Here is a 22157-nt window from a genome sequence, read left to right on the forward strand (position 1 = left end):
ATATTTGTACTGAAATATAACCATGGCATTTTCTCATTTATAGTGCATTTCATCTGTACTTTGGAATTTGTTATTGCCTTCTTTGAAATTATCAAATATCTAGAATCACTGTTTCAGAATGGCAATGCAACAAATCAAAGAATCTGAGGATGTGCATAGCAACATCCCCTTGTCTATTTCAACTTGGGGATACTTATACGGTAGTTAGGTAACTGAAGTTGAATAATTGTTACTGACAATTAGTAACCCATTGGCCAAGGCTGGGAGACTGAACTTCAAAGAGGAACTGATTCATTCAGGATGATGGTACTGGAAATCATATTTTCAATGATTTTAGCCCAGGTGGTATGTAAGATTCCCATTTCTAAATGCAGTGTCAGTGATCCTCTACCTTTTCTTCACAAGGAATACAGACCAGGAGACCTCAACATTGTAGGCATTCTGTCTAAGATCTATATATTTTACAACATGATAGACTTCAGGGAACCACCCTCTAATAATGTTTTTGATGACATTGTGTAAGTTTATTCTACCATTCATGATATAAGATAAATGCAGTTGATTGTTCATCAGTATGTATTTATTTCCCTGGGTTTGAATCTTCGTTCAAATATAATCTTGCATTTGAATTGATTCTGGTTTATGTGTCAAGCACTCATAAAGGTTAACTCTTTATGGTCTTAGTGACCATAGAGACAGTGACCTAGAGACAGAGTGCTCCAGGATGATCTATTGTCAATCTGTCCATTCAAAACTTCCAACAATACACCTATCACTACTGTAATGTAACGTTCCAGTTTGCTGCTGCCGGACATCTTCTTTTTCTCTTTCTTTCCATCTTTATACACTTCTTAAGAGTGGTAAGTTTTTATATGTTATCTCCAGATCATAATAGTGTGAGCCTGATCATTATATCACCACAATATAAAAAAGATGTTGAGACTCTAGAAAGAGTGCAGAGAAGAGCAATAAAGATGATTAGGGGACTGGAGGCTAAAATGTATGAAGAATGGTTGCTGGAATTGGGCATATCTGGTTTAATGAAAAGAAGGACTAGGGGAGGCATGATAGCAGTGTTTCAATATCTCAGGGGCTGCCACAAAGAAGAGGGAGTCAGGCTATTCTCCAAAGCACCTGAGGGCAGCACAAGAAGCAATGGGTGAGAACTAATCAAGGAGAGAAGCAACTTAGAACTAAGGAGAAATTTCCTGACAGTTAGAACAATTAGGTCAATGCCTGGAATGCACTACCTGACTGTGGTTTCATCCCGAAACCCCCAAAATTTTAACTCTGTCTACTGTTGACCTCACCCCATTCCTAAGAGGTCTGTAAGGGGCGTGCATAAGAGCACCAGCGTGCCTACCATCCCTGTCCTAATATTCCCTTTATTTGTATTCTTTTTATGTATTCAATTCATGCTTATACTTATATATATTATATAATACGTACTTGACAAACAAATAAAAAAATAAATTAGTCAGTAGAACAGCTTGTCCCCAGAAGTTATGAATGCTCCAACACTGGAAGTTTTTAAGAAGAGATTGGATAACCATTTGTCTGAAGTGGTGTAGGGTTTCCTGCCTAAGCAGGGGGTTGGACTAGAAGACCTCCAAAGTCCCTTCCAACTCTGTTTATTCTATTCTATTCTATTCTATTCTATTCTATTCTATTCTATTCTATTCTATTCTATTCTATTCTATTCTGGCTTTGAGTGAGAATTTTGGATTGAAATATTTTATTACCCTTTTGTTTCTTTTCTCAGCTGTCCACGAGATTCTCAGGAGTCTACTAAAACATCAAATTTCAAACACTTTAATTCTCTTTCCTTCTTGCTTCTCCAAATTCCAACTCTAGCAGGGATATTTTCAATATTAGAAGGAAAACCATTCTTCGTAGGTATAGACACATCACTACATCTGGACATCTTACCCATTGTTCTTGTTATTTCACCAAGCACAGGGGCAGCGCACACATTGCATTTTGGGGGTTCTGGCACACACACACACATTTGTGAATGCACATGCGCACTTTGGGCACTCGGTCTGGAAAAGGCTAACCATCACTTTTTTAAAAATCCCCTTGATTCCATTTACTATCTGTAAATTTGTATCATTTAGTGGAGCAGTTCAAAGTTAGGACTTCCTTTTGCATTTTGAGATCTTTACAAACACTTTTCATTCCTCTTTTTATTTTTAATGCCATCACAGATTTAATTGTAATATTGCTTCTTGTCTTTACTGACAGCTTACTGAAAGCTTTTGTACAATTCCTTCCAGAGATCCTTAATTTTCTTGGTTTGGGCTTTTTTCCCCTTCTTAGCTATTTCTACGACATCCCTTTTGCTCTCCTGTTTCTTGATCTTTAGCAGTCTTTTTTCACATTCATCCTTAACAACTGATTTTCCTGAAGAAACTTGAGATACTGAGAGAAATACAATATTCTAAATTGAAAAAAAAAATCTGATAAGAAAAGTTTATTGAATTTGAATATAATTGTTGAGTGCTAAAATATTTACTTTTAGGATCATGACACCTCTATACCAGCAGTTTCTGGCTTTGCAATTTGCAATCAAGGAGATCAACGAAGATTTGCATATTTTACAGAATCACACCTTGGGCTTCCATGTCTATAATAGCTATTTTACTACAACTTGGACCTATCGTGCCTCACTGGAGGTATTTTCTTCTAAAGACAAATTCATTCCTAACTACAGCTGTGACCAGCAAAACAGACCAATAGCTGTTATTGGAGGCCCAACCTCTGCAATTCAGGCCGATATGACCACCATCTTGTCTCTCTACAAAATACCCCAGGTACAATTCTTGCTTGGAATCTTGGGGGGGGGAGGGAAATACATGGGCTTTTTTTCCCCAAGCATTTTTTTATGGTACAGAATAATATGGTACAGAGCAGAGGTAATTCGATCTAGTGGTTAAGGCACTAGGCTAGAAATCAGGAGATTGTAAATTCTAAATAAAGGTAAAGGTTCCCCTTGCACATATGTGCTAGTCGTTCCCAACTCAAGGGGGCGGTGCTCATCTCTGTTTCAAAGATGAAGAGGCAGTGCTGTCTGAAGACATCTCTGTGGTCATGTGGCCAGCATGACTAAATGCCAAAGGCGCACAGAATGCTGTTACCTTCCCACCAAAGGTGGTTCCTATTTTTCTACTTGCATTTTTTTTATGTGCTTTCGAACTGCTGGATCAGTTACTCTTACTCAGCCCATGACATCAGTCTCAGAACACAAGCTGGTCAAACAATTCCTCTCACAACAAAAGGATCAATACCATTGATCTGAAGAGAAAAAAAAGCAGACCCTCCACTTTTGGGGAAAATACTGGGAAGAAGATTTATGTTACAAAAATAAACAAATTCTGTGACCAGAAAAAAAACATATGAATGTTTTGTAATCAGAGACATTGAGAGTGGTTAAAATGTAGTACGAGTGGAGAAACTGAAATGACTGTTCCTCCCAGGTAGATGAGTTTGGGGCATCCTCCTCTGTCACTTTTAAAGTGTGAAGTTGAAAAACATCTACTTAGTAACCCTCTCTTCAGGAGCATCTGAATTGTAATCTCAGGTAGAAAACCAGGCCATGGAATAATGAATGAATTAATCAGTAGATAGGAAGAGAATACCAGATTTGAAAGATGAGGGTTCACAGCTTCAAAACAAATACAGTATAATCTGTTGTCCCAGAAGTTAGCACATTTTCAAAGGATAGTTCAGTCAATCTATTTCCCCAGATAGTTTTACCCAAAATATTTATTTTATTTTATTTTATTTTATTTTATTTTATTTTATTTTATTTTGAATTTGTATACCGCCCCTCTCCCTGAGGACTCAGGGCGGTGAACAGCCAAATAAAAACATCAAATACAAATATTAAAATACAGTTAAAAATATATATAAATTTTGCCCATTAATTAAAAACGATAAAACAATTAAAAACACTTTAAAAAATTAGGCCAGCCCGGCTTGCTGGAAAAAGAAGGTTTTAAGGGCACGGTGGAAGGCACTAATAATTGATTCCTATAGTGGTGGGATTCAACCGGTGTAACAATCGGTTCACTGAGACAGCACTTCGTCCATGCATGCTCGCTTTGCTCACATGTGCGCCAAACGCACACTCCGCGCATGCACGGTTCTTTTGAAAACAGCTCTAAAAATTCCATTGTATTGCAGCCCCAATCCACTCTGCCATGCCTATCAGCTGGCCTTCAAACAGAGGAAATATAGGTCAGTATAGTGCAGGGGTGAGCAGGAAGGCCCACCTGATTGTTGGAGGTAGGGGTTCACCCGAACTGGTTCGAAACAGCAGAATTTCACCCCTGAATTCCTATCCCTCTTCTTTCTGTGGATTACAAGTGATTCATAAATCTGGGAGCCATGCTGAGATTACTATTAGGGTTTCCCAAATTCTTTAATGAAGTGTGGATTTAAATTTCTAACAGCCTTTGATGCTGAAATTCTAGTTTTAGACTCTTCAGCTTGAAATAAATATCACTACATGCACTCTTATTTTTTTTCATCTGCTCCACATTTCCATGTGATTTCTTCAGCTCATTTATGGCTCAACTCCACAAATGGATGCAAAAGCACAGAATGCTGCCCATCAGCTGATGTTTCCACACATGGACCATCAGTACAAGGGCATTTTGCACTTATTGCTACACTTCAGATGGACTTGGATTGGAATGATATATACAAATAATGACTATGGTGAAAAGTTTATACACGACATGGTTCCCATGTTCTCTCAGAATGGCATCTGCCTCGCTTTCAGTAAAGAATTGCCAGCAATCTCTTATTCAAATGACATTTTCTCTTCTGTGGAAGCTGGACTTGAAATGTACAATGTCATTATGGGAAGCACTGTTAACATAGTGATGGTTTTTGGTCAAATTGAAGACATGATTCTACTGAGATTATTTCCTGGCGTGTCCAAATCTGAAGGAAAACCATTATGGAAAAGAATCAAAGTGTGGGTTATGACGACTCAGATGGATTTCACCTCACTTCCCTTCCAAAGAAATGAGGATACAGATTTCCTCCATGGTGCTCTGTCCTTTTCAATTCACTCAAAGGAAGTAGTGAGATTCCGGAGGTTTCTTCAGATGAGAAACCCTACCTTGGAAGAAGAAGATAGCTTTATGAGACTTTTTTGGGAAAATGCATTTGAATGTTCATTCTCCAAATCCTTAATGGATGAAGAAGATAAGGCCATCTGCACTGGAAAAGAAACGCTTGACAGTCTTCCTACATCTGTGCTTGAAATGGACATGACCGGCCACAGCTACAGTGTCTACAATGCAGTCTATGTAGTGGCACATACATTACATAACTTCCAGTCATCTCTTCCCAAATGCAAAAGAGGAGAGCAGGAAGCCAAAGAGAAACTTCTAAAACAACCACTCTGGAAGGTAATGTCTTGATCAAACAAAGAGCAGAGGGCTCCTCGTACCTGCATGCATTATAACAGAATCTAGATCATGAAATACATTTCTCCAACAATACCTTTTAGAAGCTGAATCTCAATTTGTTCAATTGTCTGCAAGCACCTCACTTCCCTTTCAAAGAAATGAGGACACAGATTTCCTCCATTGAAGATATAACAACCAGTTTTGTCAGGAGGTTAAGGCACCAGTCGAGAAACTGGGAGACTGTGAATTTTAGACCCATTTTAGGCATGAAATCCAGTTGGGTGAATTTGGTTCCATCTCAACCCAACTTTTCTCAAACAGTTGTTTTTGTAGTCTTTGACTTACAAGAGTTCATTTAATGACCATTTGAAATTACAACAGCACTGAAAAAAGTGACTTATGAATCCAAGTGATGGGATTCAATTTTTTTTACTACCAGTTCTGTGGGTGTGGCTTCTTCAGCATGGCATGGCAGAGGAAGGATACTGTAAAATCTCCATTAACTCCCCACTCCACGGGAAGGTTACTGCAAAATCCCCATTTCATCCCAATCAGCTGGGACTTGGGAGGCAGAGAATAGATGGGGGCAGGGCCAGTCAGAAGTGGTATTTACCAGTTCTCCGAACTACTCAACATTTCCACTACTGGTTCTCCAGAACTGGTCAGAACCTGCTGAAACCCACCCAATTGGGCTCAATTGTGGTTGCAAGTTGAGGACTACTTGTATTAGATATATTTGCTGCCTTGAGTTCTTTATAAAAATAATACAGGTAGGATATATAATTCTATAAATTACAATTTTAAAATCTATGAATTTACAGTCAGTATTATTGACTAGAATTAGTGTGCTTACTGGCCTTCTTAAAAGTTCATTGGTTATGTATATTTATGATGGTTTTAATCTTTGTACGCCATTCAGATGGGTAGCTCTATAAATAATTTAAGCAAATAAACTATATCCTTCAGAACAGTAAAAAAGCATTATGTTTTTGTATATGAATGAATGAATTCTATACTCCTTTTCTTTGTTTTGCAATTAAGCTCAACTACGTTATGAGGAGAATCTCATTCAACAATAGTGTTGGAGAAAAAATTTCCTTCAACCAGTATGGAGAGTTAGAAGTTGGATTTGATATTATTAATTGGATCACTTTTCCAAACCAGTCTTTCTTGAGAGTCAGAGTTGGAAGGATAGACCTGGTAGAGTCCCAAGAAGAGATGCTTACCATGGTTAAGGATGAAATTGTATGGCCACGGAGGTTTAACCAGGTGTGATCTAACTATCTTCTAACTATACCCTATTAGAAGTCAATTACTAAAAGAATTCAAAAAGCAAATGTTTCATTCAATAAGAACATTTGGAAAGAGAAATCCTGGTGCAATATCTATCACTCTTCTCTTTCTAGCAGGGGTGGGATTCAGCCAGTTTGGACCAGTTCAGGCGAACTGGATATTAATTTTAATCTGGTTTGCGGACCAGTTGTTCCAAGGACTGGCTGACTCCTGATCCCAGGAGTCTCCACGCAGCCGATTTTGGATTTCAGGTAAATGCAGGGCATGGGTGGAGGCTCTGGGAGGGCAAAAAATGGGCCTACTGGAAGAAACAGAAGTCTGGAAATGGGCCTGTTGCCAGCTTCCGGAGGCCCCCCGGAGCCTGGGTGAGGCTGTTTTCACCCTTGAGAAAAGCCTCCAGCACCTGGGGAGGGTGAAAATCAGGCCTACCGGCAGTACTGTCACTCTTAAAACAGGCCCATTTCCGGCCTCCAGAGAGTCTCCAGTGCCCGGGGGACACCATTATTGCCCTCCTGGAGGCTCAAGGAAAGCCTTCAGAGCCTGCGGAAGGCAAAATCACCCCCCCTGCCATGGTACAGGAGGCCGAGTAGGCCACACCACATGGCCATGTTCACTGGGCAGTGAACCGGGTGTTGAAATTTTTAATCCCACCCCTGCTTTCTAGGTAAGTGTATCTGTCTCCCACTGTCTCTCAAATATTGTCCAATAACTGTGGCTAGCATTAGGATATATTTCCTCTTGCTTATTTGCTGGGATTATCTTACTGTATTTTTCTATGAATTCAGGGATAAGAATATGTGAGAAGAGCAACGGATGGTTTGTGGGTTTTTTAGAAATACTTTGAAGGAAAAGGAGTATGAGTTTCTACAAGTGGTACCAGTGCCAGATTTTCCCAATATCCAAAGATTTTGCAACATGTTTTGGTTAACAATTATATTTTGATGCCCCAAGAATGTAGTATATACACTATCATAATAGATGCAACATTATTATCCCATGAATTCATCAATCAATAAAGGAAACATAACCTTATATGATATATAGTTAAACACAGGGGTGCTATTCTGCAGGTTCTGACAGGTTCTGGAGAACAAGTAGTGGAAATTTTGAGTAGTTTGGAGAACCGGCAAATGCCACCTCTGGCTAGCCCCAGAGTAGGGTGGGAATGGAGATTTTGCAATATCCTTCCCCCAGAAGTGGGGTGGGAATGGAGATTTTGGGATATCCTTCCCCTGGAGTGGGATGGGAATGGAGATTTTGCAGTGTCCTTCCTCTGGAGTGGGGTGGGAATGGAGATTTTTGCAGTATCCTTTCCCTGCCATGCCCACCAAGCCACACCACACGCACTAAGCCATGCCCACAGAACCGGTAGTAAAAAAAAATGAATTCCACCACTGGTTAAACATGCATATTGGAAGGTACAGCATGCTTGATATTTATTTCTAATTGTTTAGAGAAATACAGTCTCTTTTTTCATTACATACAGACCCAGCCACTTTCTCAGTGTAATAACAAGTGCTCTCCTGGCTATAGTAAGAGCAAGATAGAAGGGAAGCCATTTTGCTGCTATGATTGTCTCCGATGTCCAGATGGAAAAATGGCTATCCAGGAGGGTAGGAGACTTCATTTGTATAGCTTTTAGGCATAGTAAAAATAAAATACATTGACATTCCTGCTATCATGCCTTAATCTTCTGTGGATGTAAATAAAGACATTTCTTGTCTAAGCTCCTAAAACCCATATCATCCATAATAATGAAGAACATTTTGATCTTCAGGATTTGGTGTTTTTTTTTTTTTATGGATAATTTCCCATGTCTTTTACTCCTGTTCTTCTTTTATTGACTATATTTAAATTTAAATGATCTTTTGCCCAGGGAAATCTTTTATATGTAGCTTTATTTTATGTAAATAAAAACACCAAATACCTTATTTATGGAGGAGATACTGTATTTTTTGGAGTATAAGACGCACCAGAGTATAAGACGCGTCTTAGTTTTTGGGAAGGAAAATAAGAAAAAAGCTGATTGGCAGGTGGATCAACCTCCCGGAATACCCCCAATCAGCTGTTTCCAGAGGTGAATTTTAGCAACAGTTTCCTTGGTTGTGAGCTCTGTGCCTTGCTTTTTTTTTTTTTTTTTGCTTTTTTTTCTGCCTCTGAAAGCCTCTGAAACAGAAAAAAAGCCTCTGAAGCTCTGTTTGGAGGCTTTTTTTTCTGAACCTCTGTTTGGGGGCATCTTTTCTCAAGCTCTGTTTGGGGGCTTCTTTTCTGAAGCTTCTTTTCTGATGCTTTTTTCAGCCTCCCGATATAGCCAGCTGGTGCCATCGCTGGTTATCGGGGGTGAATCATTGGCCCCCACGGAGAGGGCTCGCAACTTGGGCGTCCTCCTGGATGCACGGCTGTCCTTAGAAAAGCATATGACGACTGTGGCCAGGGGGGCTTTTTATCAGGTTCGCCTGATACGCTAGTTGCATCCCTTTCTGGATCGGGACTCCCTACGCACAGTCACTCAGGCACTCTCACTTCCCGCTTGGACTACTGCAATGCTCTCTACATGGGGCTCCCCTTGGGGTGCACCCGGAGGCTCCAGCTGGTCCAGAATGCAGCCACGCAGGGGATTATGGGAGTGAAGGGGTGCTCCCATGTGACACCTCTCCTGTGTGAGCTGCACTGGCTCCCAATGGTCTTCCGGGTGCACTTCAAACCCTTTAAAGCACTCCATGGCTTAGGGTCAGGGTATCTACGAGACCACCTTCTGCCACCAATAGCCTCCCATGTCCAGTGCGCTCACACAAAGAGGGCCTCCTCAGGGTGCTGTCGGCCAGACAATGTCGGCTGGCGACCCCCAGGGGGAGAGCCTTCTCTGTGGTGGCACCTGCCCTCTGGAACGACCTACCCCCAGAGATACGCACGATACCAGACCTCCGGACTTTTTGTCAGGCCCTGAAAACTCATTTATTTCATCTAGCTGGGCTGGCTTGATCCCATCCTTTTGGTTTTAATTTGAAATTGGTTTTAACTGGATTGTTTTTAATTGTGGGCTGAAATTATTTAATATATTTTAAACTGCTTTTAAATTTTATATGCTATGTTTTATCTCGGCTGTTCACCACCCTGAGTCCTGCTGGAGAAGGGCGGTATAGAAATTAAATAAAATAAATAAATAAATAAATAAATCTGAAACCTCTGTTTGAGAAGCTGGGCGGGGCTACATTCGGACTATAAGATGCACCCAGATTTTCACCCTCTTTTTTTGGGGAAAAAGGTATGTCTTATAGTCCCAAAAATATCGTACATACTTGAATCTTCTTAGACAATTGATCATTTTTATGTTTATTTTTTCCAACATAAACATAAAAAAAGAAAAATTTTTCAAGAACGAAGTCTTGGTCCAGTCACAAATGGGTATACTAATTTAACAAATGAGAACAAACAATTTTAACATAAATTCCAACATCTTAATAAATCTTTCTATTATCTCTTCATACATCTTAATCTCCTACTAAAGCAGAGCTCATTTTTATATTCAATTATAAATTCAATTATAAATCAAAATTCAATACCGCTCTATCTAAATTTTTTCCCTTGCTCCTTTTAACATCAACATTAAACACAAAAACAATCTATTCTATTAACCTATATATTTACCTTACAATTTTATCACCACAAATCTTAATTTCCAAATGTATACAACTCAATTTTTATTTCAATTTATTAATCAAAATTTCTTTCTGTTTTTCTTGTTTTCTAAACCCAATTCATCCTATCATGTCCTTAAACTTTTACACAGACATCTCATAATTTACCATTTCATTTTAATTATCACCCAATGTTTTCTTTTTCACCCCTTATTAATAATTATTCTTCAGTATATTCTCCTCATTCTCCTCCATAACTCCCCCTGTTATTTGGCTGATTACCAGCATTTTCAATTGTTTTGGCTGATTTGCAGCATGCTTTGTTTTGGCTGATTTCTCAACATATCCTCCTCCATTAACTCCAACTTCTACCCTGCTAACTTATTAAAAATTCCTTTTTCCATATGTTGTCTATTAATTCACTGTTTCCAACTATACTCTTCCAGGGTGTGTCCCCATTTATTTCTTAATATTAATCATTTCCAACATGTGTTAAATGCAATCACAGTTATAACTTCCATCTGTGTACCTTAGTGTATCATCTAAAATCATTAACAATTGATCATACTTATCATCCACCACTTTGTTATCAAATTAAAACTAAAACATGTTGCAACAAGTTATTCTTTTATGAACATATCACTTTTAGTCACCTTAACTTCCCACTTCTATTTTTATTATATTTCTATCTTTATTTACCATAAACACTTCTTGTTTTTATTTAAAGCTCGTTTAAATTTTGAAACATTTAAACAATTAAACATTCAAACATCAAACATCAGAGGGGTCAGGAAAGAAAATTTATCCGGGGAGCAGGGGGATAACAAGAAGGGCAATGCAATTGAAATAATGAGTGGGAGGGGCAGGTATGACGGGCGCAGGGGACCATATCATGTGCCGGGGGTGCGCATACGCTGTTTACGAGCAATTGCGCACTCCGGTCCCCACTGCGCGCCTCGTGGCCTGGGTTGTGCAGAGTCTCAGGCCCAGGGTCCGCGGCTGATGTTATGTAATGCCAGGTCGGTTGTTAATAAAGCCCCCCTCATCTGTGATCTTATATTGGAGGGGGGTGCGGACCTGGCAGGTATTACGGAGACCTGGTTGGGCCAAGAGGGGGGGGTCCCCCTCGTTGAAATGTGCCCACCAGGTTTTCGTGCATTTCATCAGCCAAGGGCCCAGGGGAGGGGTGGGGGAGTGGCGGTGATTATTAGGGAGAGTCTTTGTCCGAGGGAGACCACTGTTCCTCAGATAGCCGGATGTGAGTCCCTCTTTGTGAAGTGGGGCCGTGGGGTGCAGATGGGTTTGCTGACTGCGTACCTGGCTCCCTGCCACGTGGCAGCGACCCTACCCGAGCTACTCGACGTCATCGCCGGGGTGGCGGTGGATACCCCCAGACTTATTGTCATGGGGGATTTCAACCTTCCATCCGCGGGTGAGACGTCAGAGGTGGCTCGGGAGTTCATGGCTTCCATGATGGTCATGGACCTGACCCAGTTAGTTCAAGGCCCCACTCACATAGGAGGACACACTCTGGACTTGATTTTTATCTCTGGTCAGTGGCTGAATGATCTTGGTAGAGGGGACTTAGACATTAAACCCTTGTCATGGACAGATCATTCGCTCCTTCACTTGGACTTTCCTACCGCTTGCCCCCGCCGCGGGGAGACGGAACCGACTAAATGGTTCCGTCCCAGGCACCTGATGGATCCAGAAAGGTTCCTGACGGAGCTTGGGCCATTCCCTGAGACCCTGACACACGACTCGACTGAAGAGCTGGTGGCCGCCTGGGAGAGTGCAGCCGCCGGAGCTTTGGATCGTGTCGTGCCTTTGCGGCCTCTGACCCGATGCCGATCTCAATTGGCTCCTTGGTTCTCTGAGGAGCTGAGAGAGATGAAGCGTCGGAAAAGACGCCTAGAGAGCATTTGGAGGACTAGTCAATCCGATTCCGACCGGACACAGGTGAGGTCTTATATCAAGACCTACCTAGTGGCGATAAAAGCGGCGAAATCTAACCATTTTTCCACTCTTATCGCATCTGCAGAGAACTGCCCAGCCGCCCTGTTTAGGGTGACCCACTCCCTTCTTCGGGGGGGAGTGCGGGAGGATCCCTTGCAGGGTCGAGCTGAGGATTTTGTGCAATTCCTGCACGATAAAGTCGCTCGGATTCGGGAAGGCTTGGACTCCGACTGGGCAAGTCCGGGGGAGGAGACGAGGGTAGGTCTTGAGAATATTATCTGGGAGGAGTTTGATCCTGTGGCTCCCGAGGATGTGGACAGGGTTCTGGGTAGGATTAGTGCCGCCACATGTTTATTGGACCCGTGTCCCTCCTGGTTGGTACTGGCCTCCCGGGAGGTTACACGAGGCTGGCTCCAGGGGATTATAACTGCTTCTCTGAGTGAGGGTGCCTTTCCCGCCGCCTTGAAAGAGGCGGTGGTGAGGCCCCTCCTCAAGAAGCCTTCCCTGGACCCGGCTGAATTAGCCAACTACCGTCCGGTCTCCAACCTTCGTTTTGTGGCGAAGGTTGTTGAGAGTGTGGTGGCACGACAGCTGCCCAGGCACCTGGATGAAGCTATCTATCTAGACCCGTACCAGTCGGGCTTCAGGCAGGGGCACAGCACAGAAACGGCATTGGTCGCGTTGGTGGATGATCTCTGGAGGGCTCGGGACAGGGGTTGCTCCTCTGTCCTAGTCCTATTAGATCTCTCAGCGGCTTTTGATACCATCGACCATGGTATCATGCTGCAGCGGTTGAGAGGGTTAGGAGTAGGGGGCACCGTTTTGCGGTGGTTCTCTTCCTTCCTCTCCGGCCGCTCGCAGTTTGTGTTGGCAGGGGGGCAGAGGTCGACCTCGAGGCATCTCGCATGGGGAGTGCCACAAGGGTCGGTCCTCTCGCCTCTTCTGTTCAACATTTATGTGAAGCCGCTGGGTGAGATCATCCGTGGTTTTGGGGTGAAGTGTCACCTGTACGCTGATGATACTCAGCTGTACATCTCCACCCCAGACCACCCCAACGATGCCCTTGATGTGATGTCTCGCTGCCTGGAGGCCGTACGGGCCTGGATGGGGAGGAACAGGCTCAGACTCAACCCATCCAAGACCGAGTGGCTGTGGTTGCCGGCGTCCCGATATAGTCAGCAGGTGCCATCGCTGACTATTGGGGGTGAATCCCTGCCCCCCACAGAGAGGGCTCGCAATCTGGGTGTCCTCCTGGATGCACGGCTGTCTTTAGAAGAGCATATGACGGCCGTGGCCAGGGGGGCCTTTTATCAGGTTCGCCTGATCCGCCAGTTGCAGCCCTTTCTGGACCGGGATGCCTTGCGCACGGTCACTCATGCCCTTGTCACCTCCCGGCTGGACTATTGTAATGCTCTCTACATGGGGCTCCCCTTGAAGAGCACTCGGAGGCTCCAACTGGTCCAGAATGCGGCCACGCGGGTGGTTATGGGCGCAACCCGCTGTGCCCGCGTGACACCCCTCCTGCGCGAGCTGCACTGGCTTCCGGTGGTCTTCCGGGTGCGATTCAAGGTGTTGGTTACCACCTTTAAAGCACTCCATGGCACAGGACCCGGGTACCTTCAAGACCGTCTTCTGCCACCAATAGCCTCCCACCGACCAGTCCGTTCCCACAGAGAGGGTCTCCTCAGGGTGCCATCAGCCAAGTTATGTCGGCTGGCGACACCCAGGGGGAGGGCCTTCTCTGTGGGAGCCCCAGCCCTGTGGAATGAACTGCCCCCAGAAATACGCAAGATCTCTGACCTCCGGGTGTTCCGCTGCGCTTTGAAGACCTTGTTGTTCCGCCAGGCAGGGCTGTCAATATAATAATTTTAAATTGGGGTATTTTAAATTTTAGAGTTTTTAAAGCAGCCAAATCTATTTAATTATTTTAATTTTTAATTGTTGTGTGTTGTTGTGTCTTGTGTTTTAAACTGGCTGTACACCGCCCTGAGTCCTTCGGGAGAAGGGCGGTATAGAAATAAAATTATTATTATTATTATTATCTAATTTATCTATTTTGCTTCTTCGTTTCCTTATCTGTCCATATGCATTTCAATTCAAAGTCAATACTTCCACGCTTAAAACTCTGCATATCCTTTTTAATTCTATTATAAAATCTGTTTCCAGTAAAACATCAGCTTCTCCACTTCTGTTCCTGCACCAAGCCTTTTGTTGCTGAGCCAGTTAGTTAAAAGTTTATTAGTCATTATATTTCTTCTTTCTTTGTAAAGCCATTAAACGACAGAATAGGAATGTCCAAAGTTCAAAAAACCATAGTTTTTTTTCAAAGTAATCCACAATATGTAACAAAACAAATAGGTTCTTTTCAGGAAAAAAACAAGTTTCCGCAATCAACACTTTCACTTAGTCACAGCTTCAATCACCATTTTGAAACATTTATGTAGCAATCTGTTTGATCTCTTTGTCTGGCTTTTAGAGGTGGCAAATCCTTAATCACTTTTCTCTTCTCAACATTTCGGTTTTAGCAAGAAAGTTCAAATATCCAACTCTATTTAGTTAATAAGCAGTTCACTCCAATCAATCAGTGGTGAAATAAAGTTCTTAAAGGGTTTTAAACTTCTTTCCTTATTTTACAAAATCTTCAAGGCTCTCAGATTTTCAGCCGCTAGGTAAGGCTGGGGATCTTATTTGTAAATATCCTCATTAACATGTTGCTTCCTGGTGTCACTCACCTGGCTCCGAAGCACATTGTCCTTTCTTCCTTCCTCCTGAACCTTGTCCCGATTTGTTGCAGTCTTGAGGCAGCCGCCATGGCTGCTGTCCCCCGCCGCTGACTTAGAGGATTGCCTCCGGCCTCCGAGGAATTTGCTCATTCCTCTCGGTTGCCCAAGGGGTCCCTCTTTTTTCCCCTATCCCTTCAGGACAGGGTAGGTCCGCAGACCTGTCAGCGGCGGTTAGCCAGTCAGGGTTTTGCCGGGGGTCCCCAACTGCATTGCCGTGATGCCAAACCGGAAGTCAATCATTTTTGTTCATGCAGTGTTGGAGAGAAATGTTCAACTGAATCTAATGAGTTAGTTTGCAATTGCCACATTATTATTTTTATTTTAAAATCAAGGATTTCTATTTCTGAACATCTTTAATAGTTTTTATTTTTTGTAATGTTTAAATGTTAATTAGGAATAGATTTTGATTTTTAAAAAGAGGGATGAGGTGAATTTAGATTAAATGGAAGGGAAAACCAATAGCAATAGCACTTAGATTTATATACTGCTTCATAGTCTATATAACCCTCTCTAAGCAGTTTAGAGAGTCAGCATATTGCCCCCAACAATCTGGGTCTTCATTTTACTGACCTCAGAAGGATGGAGGACTTAGTCAATTTTGAGCTGTTCAGGATCGAACTCCTGGCAGTGGGGAGAGTTAACCTACAATAGCAATAGCAATAGCACTTAGATTTATATACCGCTTCATAGTGCTTTAAAGCCCTCTCTAAGCAGTTTACAGAGTCAGCATATTGCCCCAACAATCTGGGTCCTCATTTTACCCACCAGCGATCAGCAGAAGTAGCCTGCAGTACTGCACTCTAACCACTGTGCCGCCATGGCTTATTACAATACTACATTCTAAGCAATATTTTTTATTGTACATTTGCTGATTAATAAGATTTACAGATGAGTTGAGAGAAAATGGGGTAAAGATACAGTTGGTTGTATTTGGTTGATAAGTTGTTAATGTTGAATACACTTGGGGAGGAAAGAGATAAAGTTTGTTTCGCTTATTATTTCTTTTTTCTTCTTTTGGGGGAGGGGTTCTATACAATATACTATTCAATATCTTTTTTAATGTATTTTTGAATTAGTGATTCTATTAATTTTAACTGTTTCATATATAGTTTGATAAATTTTATTTTAAAAATGGAATATTGCAGAGAGAACTTTGGACAAAATATAAAAGACAAATACTTTTTTACTGATATTAATGCAAATTCAATGGTACAATATCCTGACTTTGTATTTTCTTTTCTAGACATGGATACTTGTATTGAATGTCCACAAGATAAGTACCCAAACAAGAATCAGGATTCCTGTATCCACAAAGTTATTACTTTTCTCATGTATGAAGAAAAACTGGGAACTATTTTGGCTGCTTCCATTCTATTCTGTTCTTTCATCACAGTAGTAATTCTTTGGATCTTTATCATGAATACTCCTCTAGTTAAAGCCAACAACCAAGGTCTTACTTATGTTCTCCTCATTGCTCTCCTATTATGTTTCCTTTGTGCTTTGTTATTCATTGACAAACCCTCCAAGGTGACATGTGCCCTTCGTCAAACTGCCTTTGGCATCATCTTTTCGGTGGCCATCTCTTGTGTTTTAGCCAAAACCATCATTGTGGTTGTAGCTTTCATGGCCACCAAGCCAGGTTCCAAGATGACCAGATGGGTGGGGAAAAGACTAGGTGGGTCCATAGTATCTTGCTGCTCTTTTATTCAGGTTATGATTTGTATAACTTGGCTCGCAATCTCTCCCCCATTTCCAGATGCTGACATGAATTCAACAACAGATGAAATCATTTTGAAATGCAATGAAGGATCAGTCTTCATGTTCTACTGTGTTTTGGGCTTTATGGGTTTCCTTGCCATTGTTAGTTTCATGGTGGCTTTCCTCGCAAGAAAATTGCCCAACACTTTCAATGAAGCCAAGCATATTACATTCAGTATGTTGATCTTTTGTAGTGTGTGGTTGTCTTTTGTTCCAACCTATCTGAGTACAAAAGGGAAATACATGGTGGCTGTGGAGATCTTCTCCATTATAGCCTCCAGTGCTGCATTGCTGATTTGCATCTTTTCCCCTAAATGCTTTATCATTATTTTTAGACCTGACTTGAACAATAAAAAACAGCTAACAAGGAAAAAGCAATAAAAGAGTATGCATGGCCCTTTAATCCTTTTATTCATTCATAAGATCCACGGTGGCACAGTGGTTAGTGCAGTACTGAAGTCTACTTCTGCTGACTACTGGCTACAATTTGGTAGTTCATATCTCACCAGGCTCAAGGTTGACTCAGACTTCCATCCTTCCGAGGTGGGTAAAATGAGGAGCCAGATTGTTGGGGACAAGATGCTGACTCTGTAAACCACTTAGAGAGGGCTGTAAAGCACTGTAAAGCGGTATATAAATCTAAGTGTTATTGCTATAATCTTATACCCATGCACCTGACGAAAGTTCTACTAAACTCTGGACTAAACTCTGGACTCTCTGCTTCAATCAGTATCACATCCCTATTGAAAGTACTGGATTATCCCACAGTAGTTCCCAAGTACAATCCAAAATAATATTAATCCATAAAGTTCTGGCTTTTATTTTTTGTAATCTGAGTGTTCCCTTGCAATCAAAGTTACATTTTCACTGACTTCTGGCCTTTCTGTCATAGATATTTTTGCATTGCCTCATTCTTTGGGAACAGCTTGTCTGTTTTCTGAAATAGGGCATACTAAAGGTCCTCTTATCCCAGTATAAGAAGAGCAATAGCAATAGCACTTAGATTTATATACCACTTCACAGTGCTTTACATCACTCTCTAAGCAGTTTACAACAATCTAGGTCTTCATTTTACCAACTTTGGAAGGATGGAAGGATGAGTCAACCTTGAGCCAGTCAGGATCGAACTCCTGGCAAAGGATAGCAATAATGCATTCTAACCACTGTGCCACCATGCTCAGAAGAGGCAAGAAGTGGAGCCAGTGTTCCACAAACGGAAACCTCTCATTAAATCACTTTACACAATTTACCTTTCCATATAATGAGATTAAGAGCCAAACAGTGGGGCTTGCATCCATCCAAGAATATGTGAAGATGATGAGGTGCACGAGAGGCATTCCATGTTTATGTACTTCATTATGATGTAACAATGCAAATTGTATATGTAACCTGTTAGGTTGTTCCATGCCTAGCACTTTTAATGAAACCATCCATATTACCGTAAGCGTATTTGTCTTTTTCAGTGGGTGTCTGTTTTCTTTGTTTCAACATATCCTAGCACAAAAGAAAAATATATGATTGTTGTGGAGATCTTCTCTATTATAGCCTCCAATGATGGGTTACTGATCTGCATAGTTTTTCACAAATGCTATATAATTTTGTTGAGACCTAATCTGAATAAAAGAGAGCAGCTAACAAGGAGGCTTGGTAGTACAGTGGCTTAATGCACCCTGTTATTAACACAGCTGCCTGCAATTTCTGCAGGTTCAAATCTTACCAGGCTCAAGGTTGACTCAGCCTTCCATCCTTTCTAAGGTAGGTTAAATGAGGACCCAGTTTGTGGGGGCAATAAGCTGACTTTGTATAAATATACAAAAGTATGAAGGCTATTGCTTAACGCATTGTAAGCCACCCTGAGTCTCCGGAGAAGGGTGGCATATAAATCAAATTTAAAAAAAAAAGGAAAAAGCAATAACAATGTATAGAATTGCATGATGTTTTGATATTTTTCATTAGTTTAGGATCCTGTCACTATGAACTTCATGGCATTGGGCCATTTTATTAGATGGAGTACCTCTCCTGGATTACATGCCCATCCCTTCATATCATCAGAGGTATGTTGCTGTCCCATCTGCTGAGAAATTACATCCTTATACAGGGGACAAATAGTTTCCCCTGTGGTATATTATAAGGAGAGGTTGCATTCCATGCAATGTAGATATTAGATATCTGTCTTTGTCTTTGGCCATACCTTGGCTCATTTTGAACATTATGAAAACTTCACCTCTCACAAACTTTTCCACCCTCTTTGAAGAAGATGATGTTAATGATGAGCCTGACTCTTGGTGATTCTATGGGCCATTCAGTTGAGTCTGACTCTTGGTGTTTCCATGGGCCGAGTCACTCTAGTTCTTCCAATCTTCCTTCCTTGAAATTAACATTCATTTTCAAATATTACAATTTGAGTTTTTCACTTGATAAACATACTAATAAACTAGTGATAGAAGTTTATTAATAAGTTTATTAGAGCCATATCTATAGATCTGATTTTTTTAAAAAAAGTTTCATAGATCAATGACATTACACCAGAGATTATTGTCTGTACAATTTTCAGCTCAAGCACAATTATTTGTACAACTCCCTAAAGAATACAATTAATTGATGACAGCACACTGAACCAAGACTAATATCTGCTATCAATATTCATTCTGACCTAAGACAGAGGCAGACAATATTTTATGTGTTTGATTATATTTATTATTAAAACCAGATGTAATTAATGTATTATTAATACAATAAGTGTTATTTCAAGCCAATATATTTTATTCAACAAGAAGGAATGTTTGAAAAGGAAATCTTGAAGAAAGTTCTTTATTCAAGATGGAGATGTTTCTGGCATCAATGCTGGTGATACTGGTATATGAAGAAGCCTCTAGCAGTCCACCTGTAAAATGCCCTATAAGCCTCCCTCTTTCTATTCTTTACAAGTATTACCATCCTGGTGACTTTATCATTGGAGCCATTCTCTCAAATCTATGTGTTTTCCATTTCCACAATCTTTGAAATAAATCCTTCTTTTGATGTGTCTGATAATATTGTGTAAGGCCTTTATGTTTTCCCCTGATTTGTCTCCATGTTACATTTCCTGCAAGCTCTTTTCTAATGATCAAGTGATGTTAGTTTCTCTGAACTGGGGGTCACACTTGCATCATTGTTTGAATTATTATAAAGATGATAACAAATCTAACTAAATTGTCCTGAAACTTCCTCTTGAAACTTCCTCTTGAGTTCAAAAGGGATCACACTAAAAAGATTCATTCAATTCCTTTTGAGATGCTTGTTAATCCTAACAGAAAACTGATTCACTGAAATAGAGCTTTGATTTTTTTTTTTTTAGTTTCCAGAGGTAAATATTTATGAATCTAATAACTGAAATACAAATAGACTATATGTATTTTTTTAAAATAATACACTTAAAGCTATTTTTAATCTTTATTCAAATTCACTACACTGCCATGTTATGGGAAAATTGATACTGACTTTTAAGATATTAATAACTTAAAAAGAGTATTTAGCAGGATTTAGGATTTAGTGAGAATTTATCTAATGCTGACAAACTGTTGGATTTTTGCAACCAATTATCCCTATTTGAACCAGCCTGCTATTTTTTTTTCAAATTATCAAATTGCTTGTCTCTTTTGGGTTCGGAGTTTTTTTGTTTTTTGTTTTTACAAAGGGATTCATATTTGAGACCTTGTTTAAAAGACTTTAAAGATGGGCAAAATTTAATCATTTGATAGTCTTCACTTTACCTGCATTGAGGAAATAAAATTAGTACCTTTTATATTTAAATATTCAGTTCATTGTAAGATATGTCAGTTTCTCTGAAGTGGTAACTAAGAAGGCAGGAACACTGGAACAATCAAGAATGATCATGATCAGAAGAATTATCCACAAAGAACTGCTCATTTTCTTACTAAGAACATACAGTCACAGCAGATAGAATTCTTTATTGGCCAAGTGTGATTGGACACAAAAGGAATACATTCATCAAGAATCATGAGGTACAACACTTAAGGATAGTCATAGGTTACAATGAATCTTGCCCTTCACCCATGAGGTGATATTAACCGACTCTACTTACCAGGAAAATAGGTGACTATGTAATCTATGTATGTACCAATAATAATAGGTGCCTTGGGTTCACCACTTAAACACCATTGACAAAATCACCGTTGGTCAATTGCAAAAGGCAAGTTTACTCAGAACAGCTTATATTCCTGTGACAATACCTCTAACACCATCAAACATCAACATCTGCCTACCGAAGTCCATAGGATATGCCAATAGAGGGGCAAGAATCCCAACGCCAATCAATATATGTGGCTATTTGATTGTTATTAATGACATTATTTGTGGTTATTTTATTTGTGGTATAACTGGATATAACAAGTTTGTCTTCTCAACTGCTTTAGAAATAGACATATAAAATTGGTTATGCAAATTAAATTAAAAGCAGAGATCACATTGGATTTCTTGATCTCTTTCCAAACTCCTAAATGGTAAAATCATTCTTAATGTTGTGATTATTACTTTATGAGTTAAGACCAATTAATTGAGATAACATTTGGAGTTCATTTACTGTCAAACTTACCTGCATCAGGTAGCATCATCAGAAAGGGTTTGTATGCAAATGGTCTCAAGGTGTCATAACAATTTTTAATCTGCCTTTGAAAATTAAAACAAACAGTGCTGTAAAATAGTGCATATTTAACTGCAGGAGTAATAATTTTAGACTCTGTCCCCATGATCCCCAACTGTCAATTAGTAATTTTTTTATGTGTGATTTTCAAGAGTAACAGTGAGACTTCAAGCTACAAAGCAGTGGTGGGTTCCTCTTGGTTTCTTTCTCGGTCTTGTCAACCAGTAGTAATGGTGGTAGGAGGCTCCGCCCACCCGCCCCGACATCATCACTGATGATCTGGGCATGCGCGAGCGCTCCTGCTGCGAACCAGTAGTAAAGATAAGTGGAACCCAACCCTGCTACATATTCCAACCCTGTTGAAATATTGATTTGCATCTTTTCCCCCAAATGTTTTATCATTATCTGGAGATCCAATCTAAACAAGAAACAAAAGCTAAGCATAAAAAAACCACACATAAGAATTTAAAGCTGGATGATCCCTAATCCTTCTGCATTAGTAAATAGAGTTTTAGCCATGTATTTGATATGTTTGTGTGTGTCATAGCATAGGAGTCACAGCCCTTAGTGCTCCTACCAACACTACTACCAATTTGCCTTTTATTTTTCACATGCTCTCTCATTCCTCCTTCAGGCTCTGATACTTCTCCAGCTTCTCATCTTC

The 22157-nt window shown here is 40.5% G+C and overlaps 1 protein-coding gene across 1 annotated transcript; it reads left to right on the forward strand.

The window, feature by feature from the left end:
• Positions 1-2525: 2525 nt before the first annotated feature.
• On the forward strand, positions 2526-17232 carry LOC139324506 (vomeronasal type-2 receptor 26-like). The gene is made up of 5 exons (XM_070954217.1): positions 2526-2813; positions 4563-5423; positions 6465-6692; positions 8203-8329; positions 16337-17232. The coding sequence occupies exons 1-5, from the start codon at positions 2526-2528 to the stop codon at positions 17230-17232; spliced, it is 2400 nt and encodes a 799-aa protein (XP_070810318.1).
• The last annotated feature ends 4925 nt before the right edge of the window (positions 17233-22157 follow it).

This window comes from Pituophis catenifer, unplaced genomic scaffold (genome assembly GCF_029215685.1).
Source record: "Pituophis catenifer annectens isolate HBS135680 unplaced genomic scaffold, rPitCat1.0.hap2 SCAF_15, whole genome shotgun sequence".
NCBI classification, from domain to species: domain Eukaryota; kingdom Metazoa; phylum Chordata; class Lepidosauria; order Squamata; family Colubridae; genus Pituophis; species Pituophis catenifer.

Coding starts and splice junctions, on each gene's coding strand:
- LOC139324506 (XM_070954217.1), top strand. CDS start 2,526: ATGACACCTCTATACCAGCAGTTTCTGGCTTTGCAATTTGCAATCAAG. Junction 2,814..4,562: donor CTCTCTACAAAATACCCCAG/GTACAATTCTTG, acceptor TGATTTCTTCAG/CTCATTTATGGCTCAACTCC. Junction 5,424..6,464: donor TAAAACAACCACTCTGGAAG/GTAATGTCTTGA, acceptor TTTGCAATTAAG/CTCAACTACGTTATGAGGAG.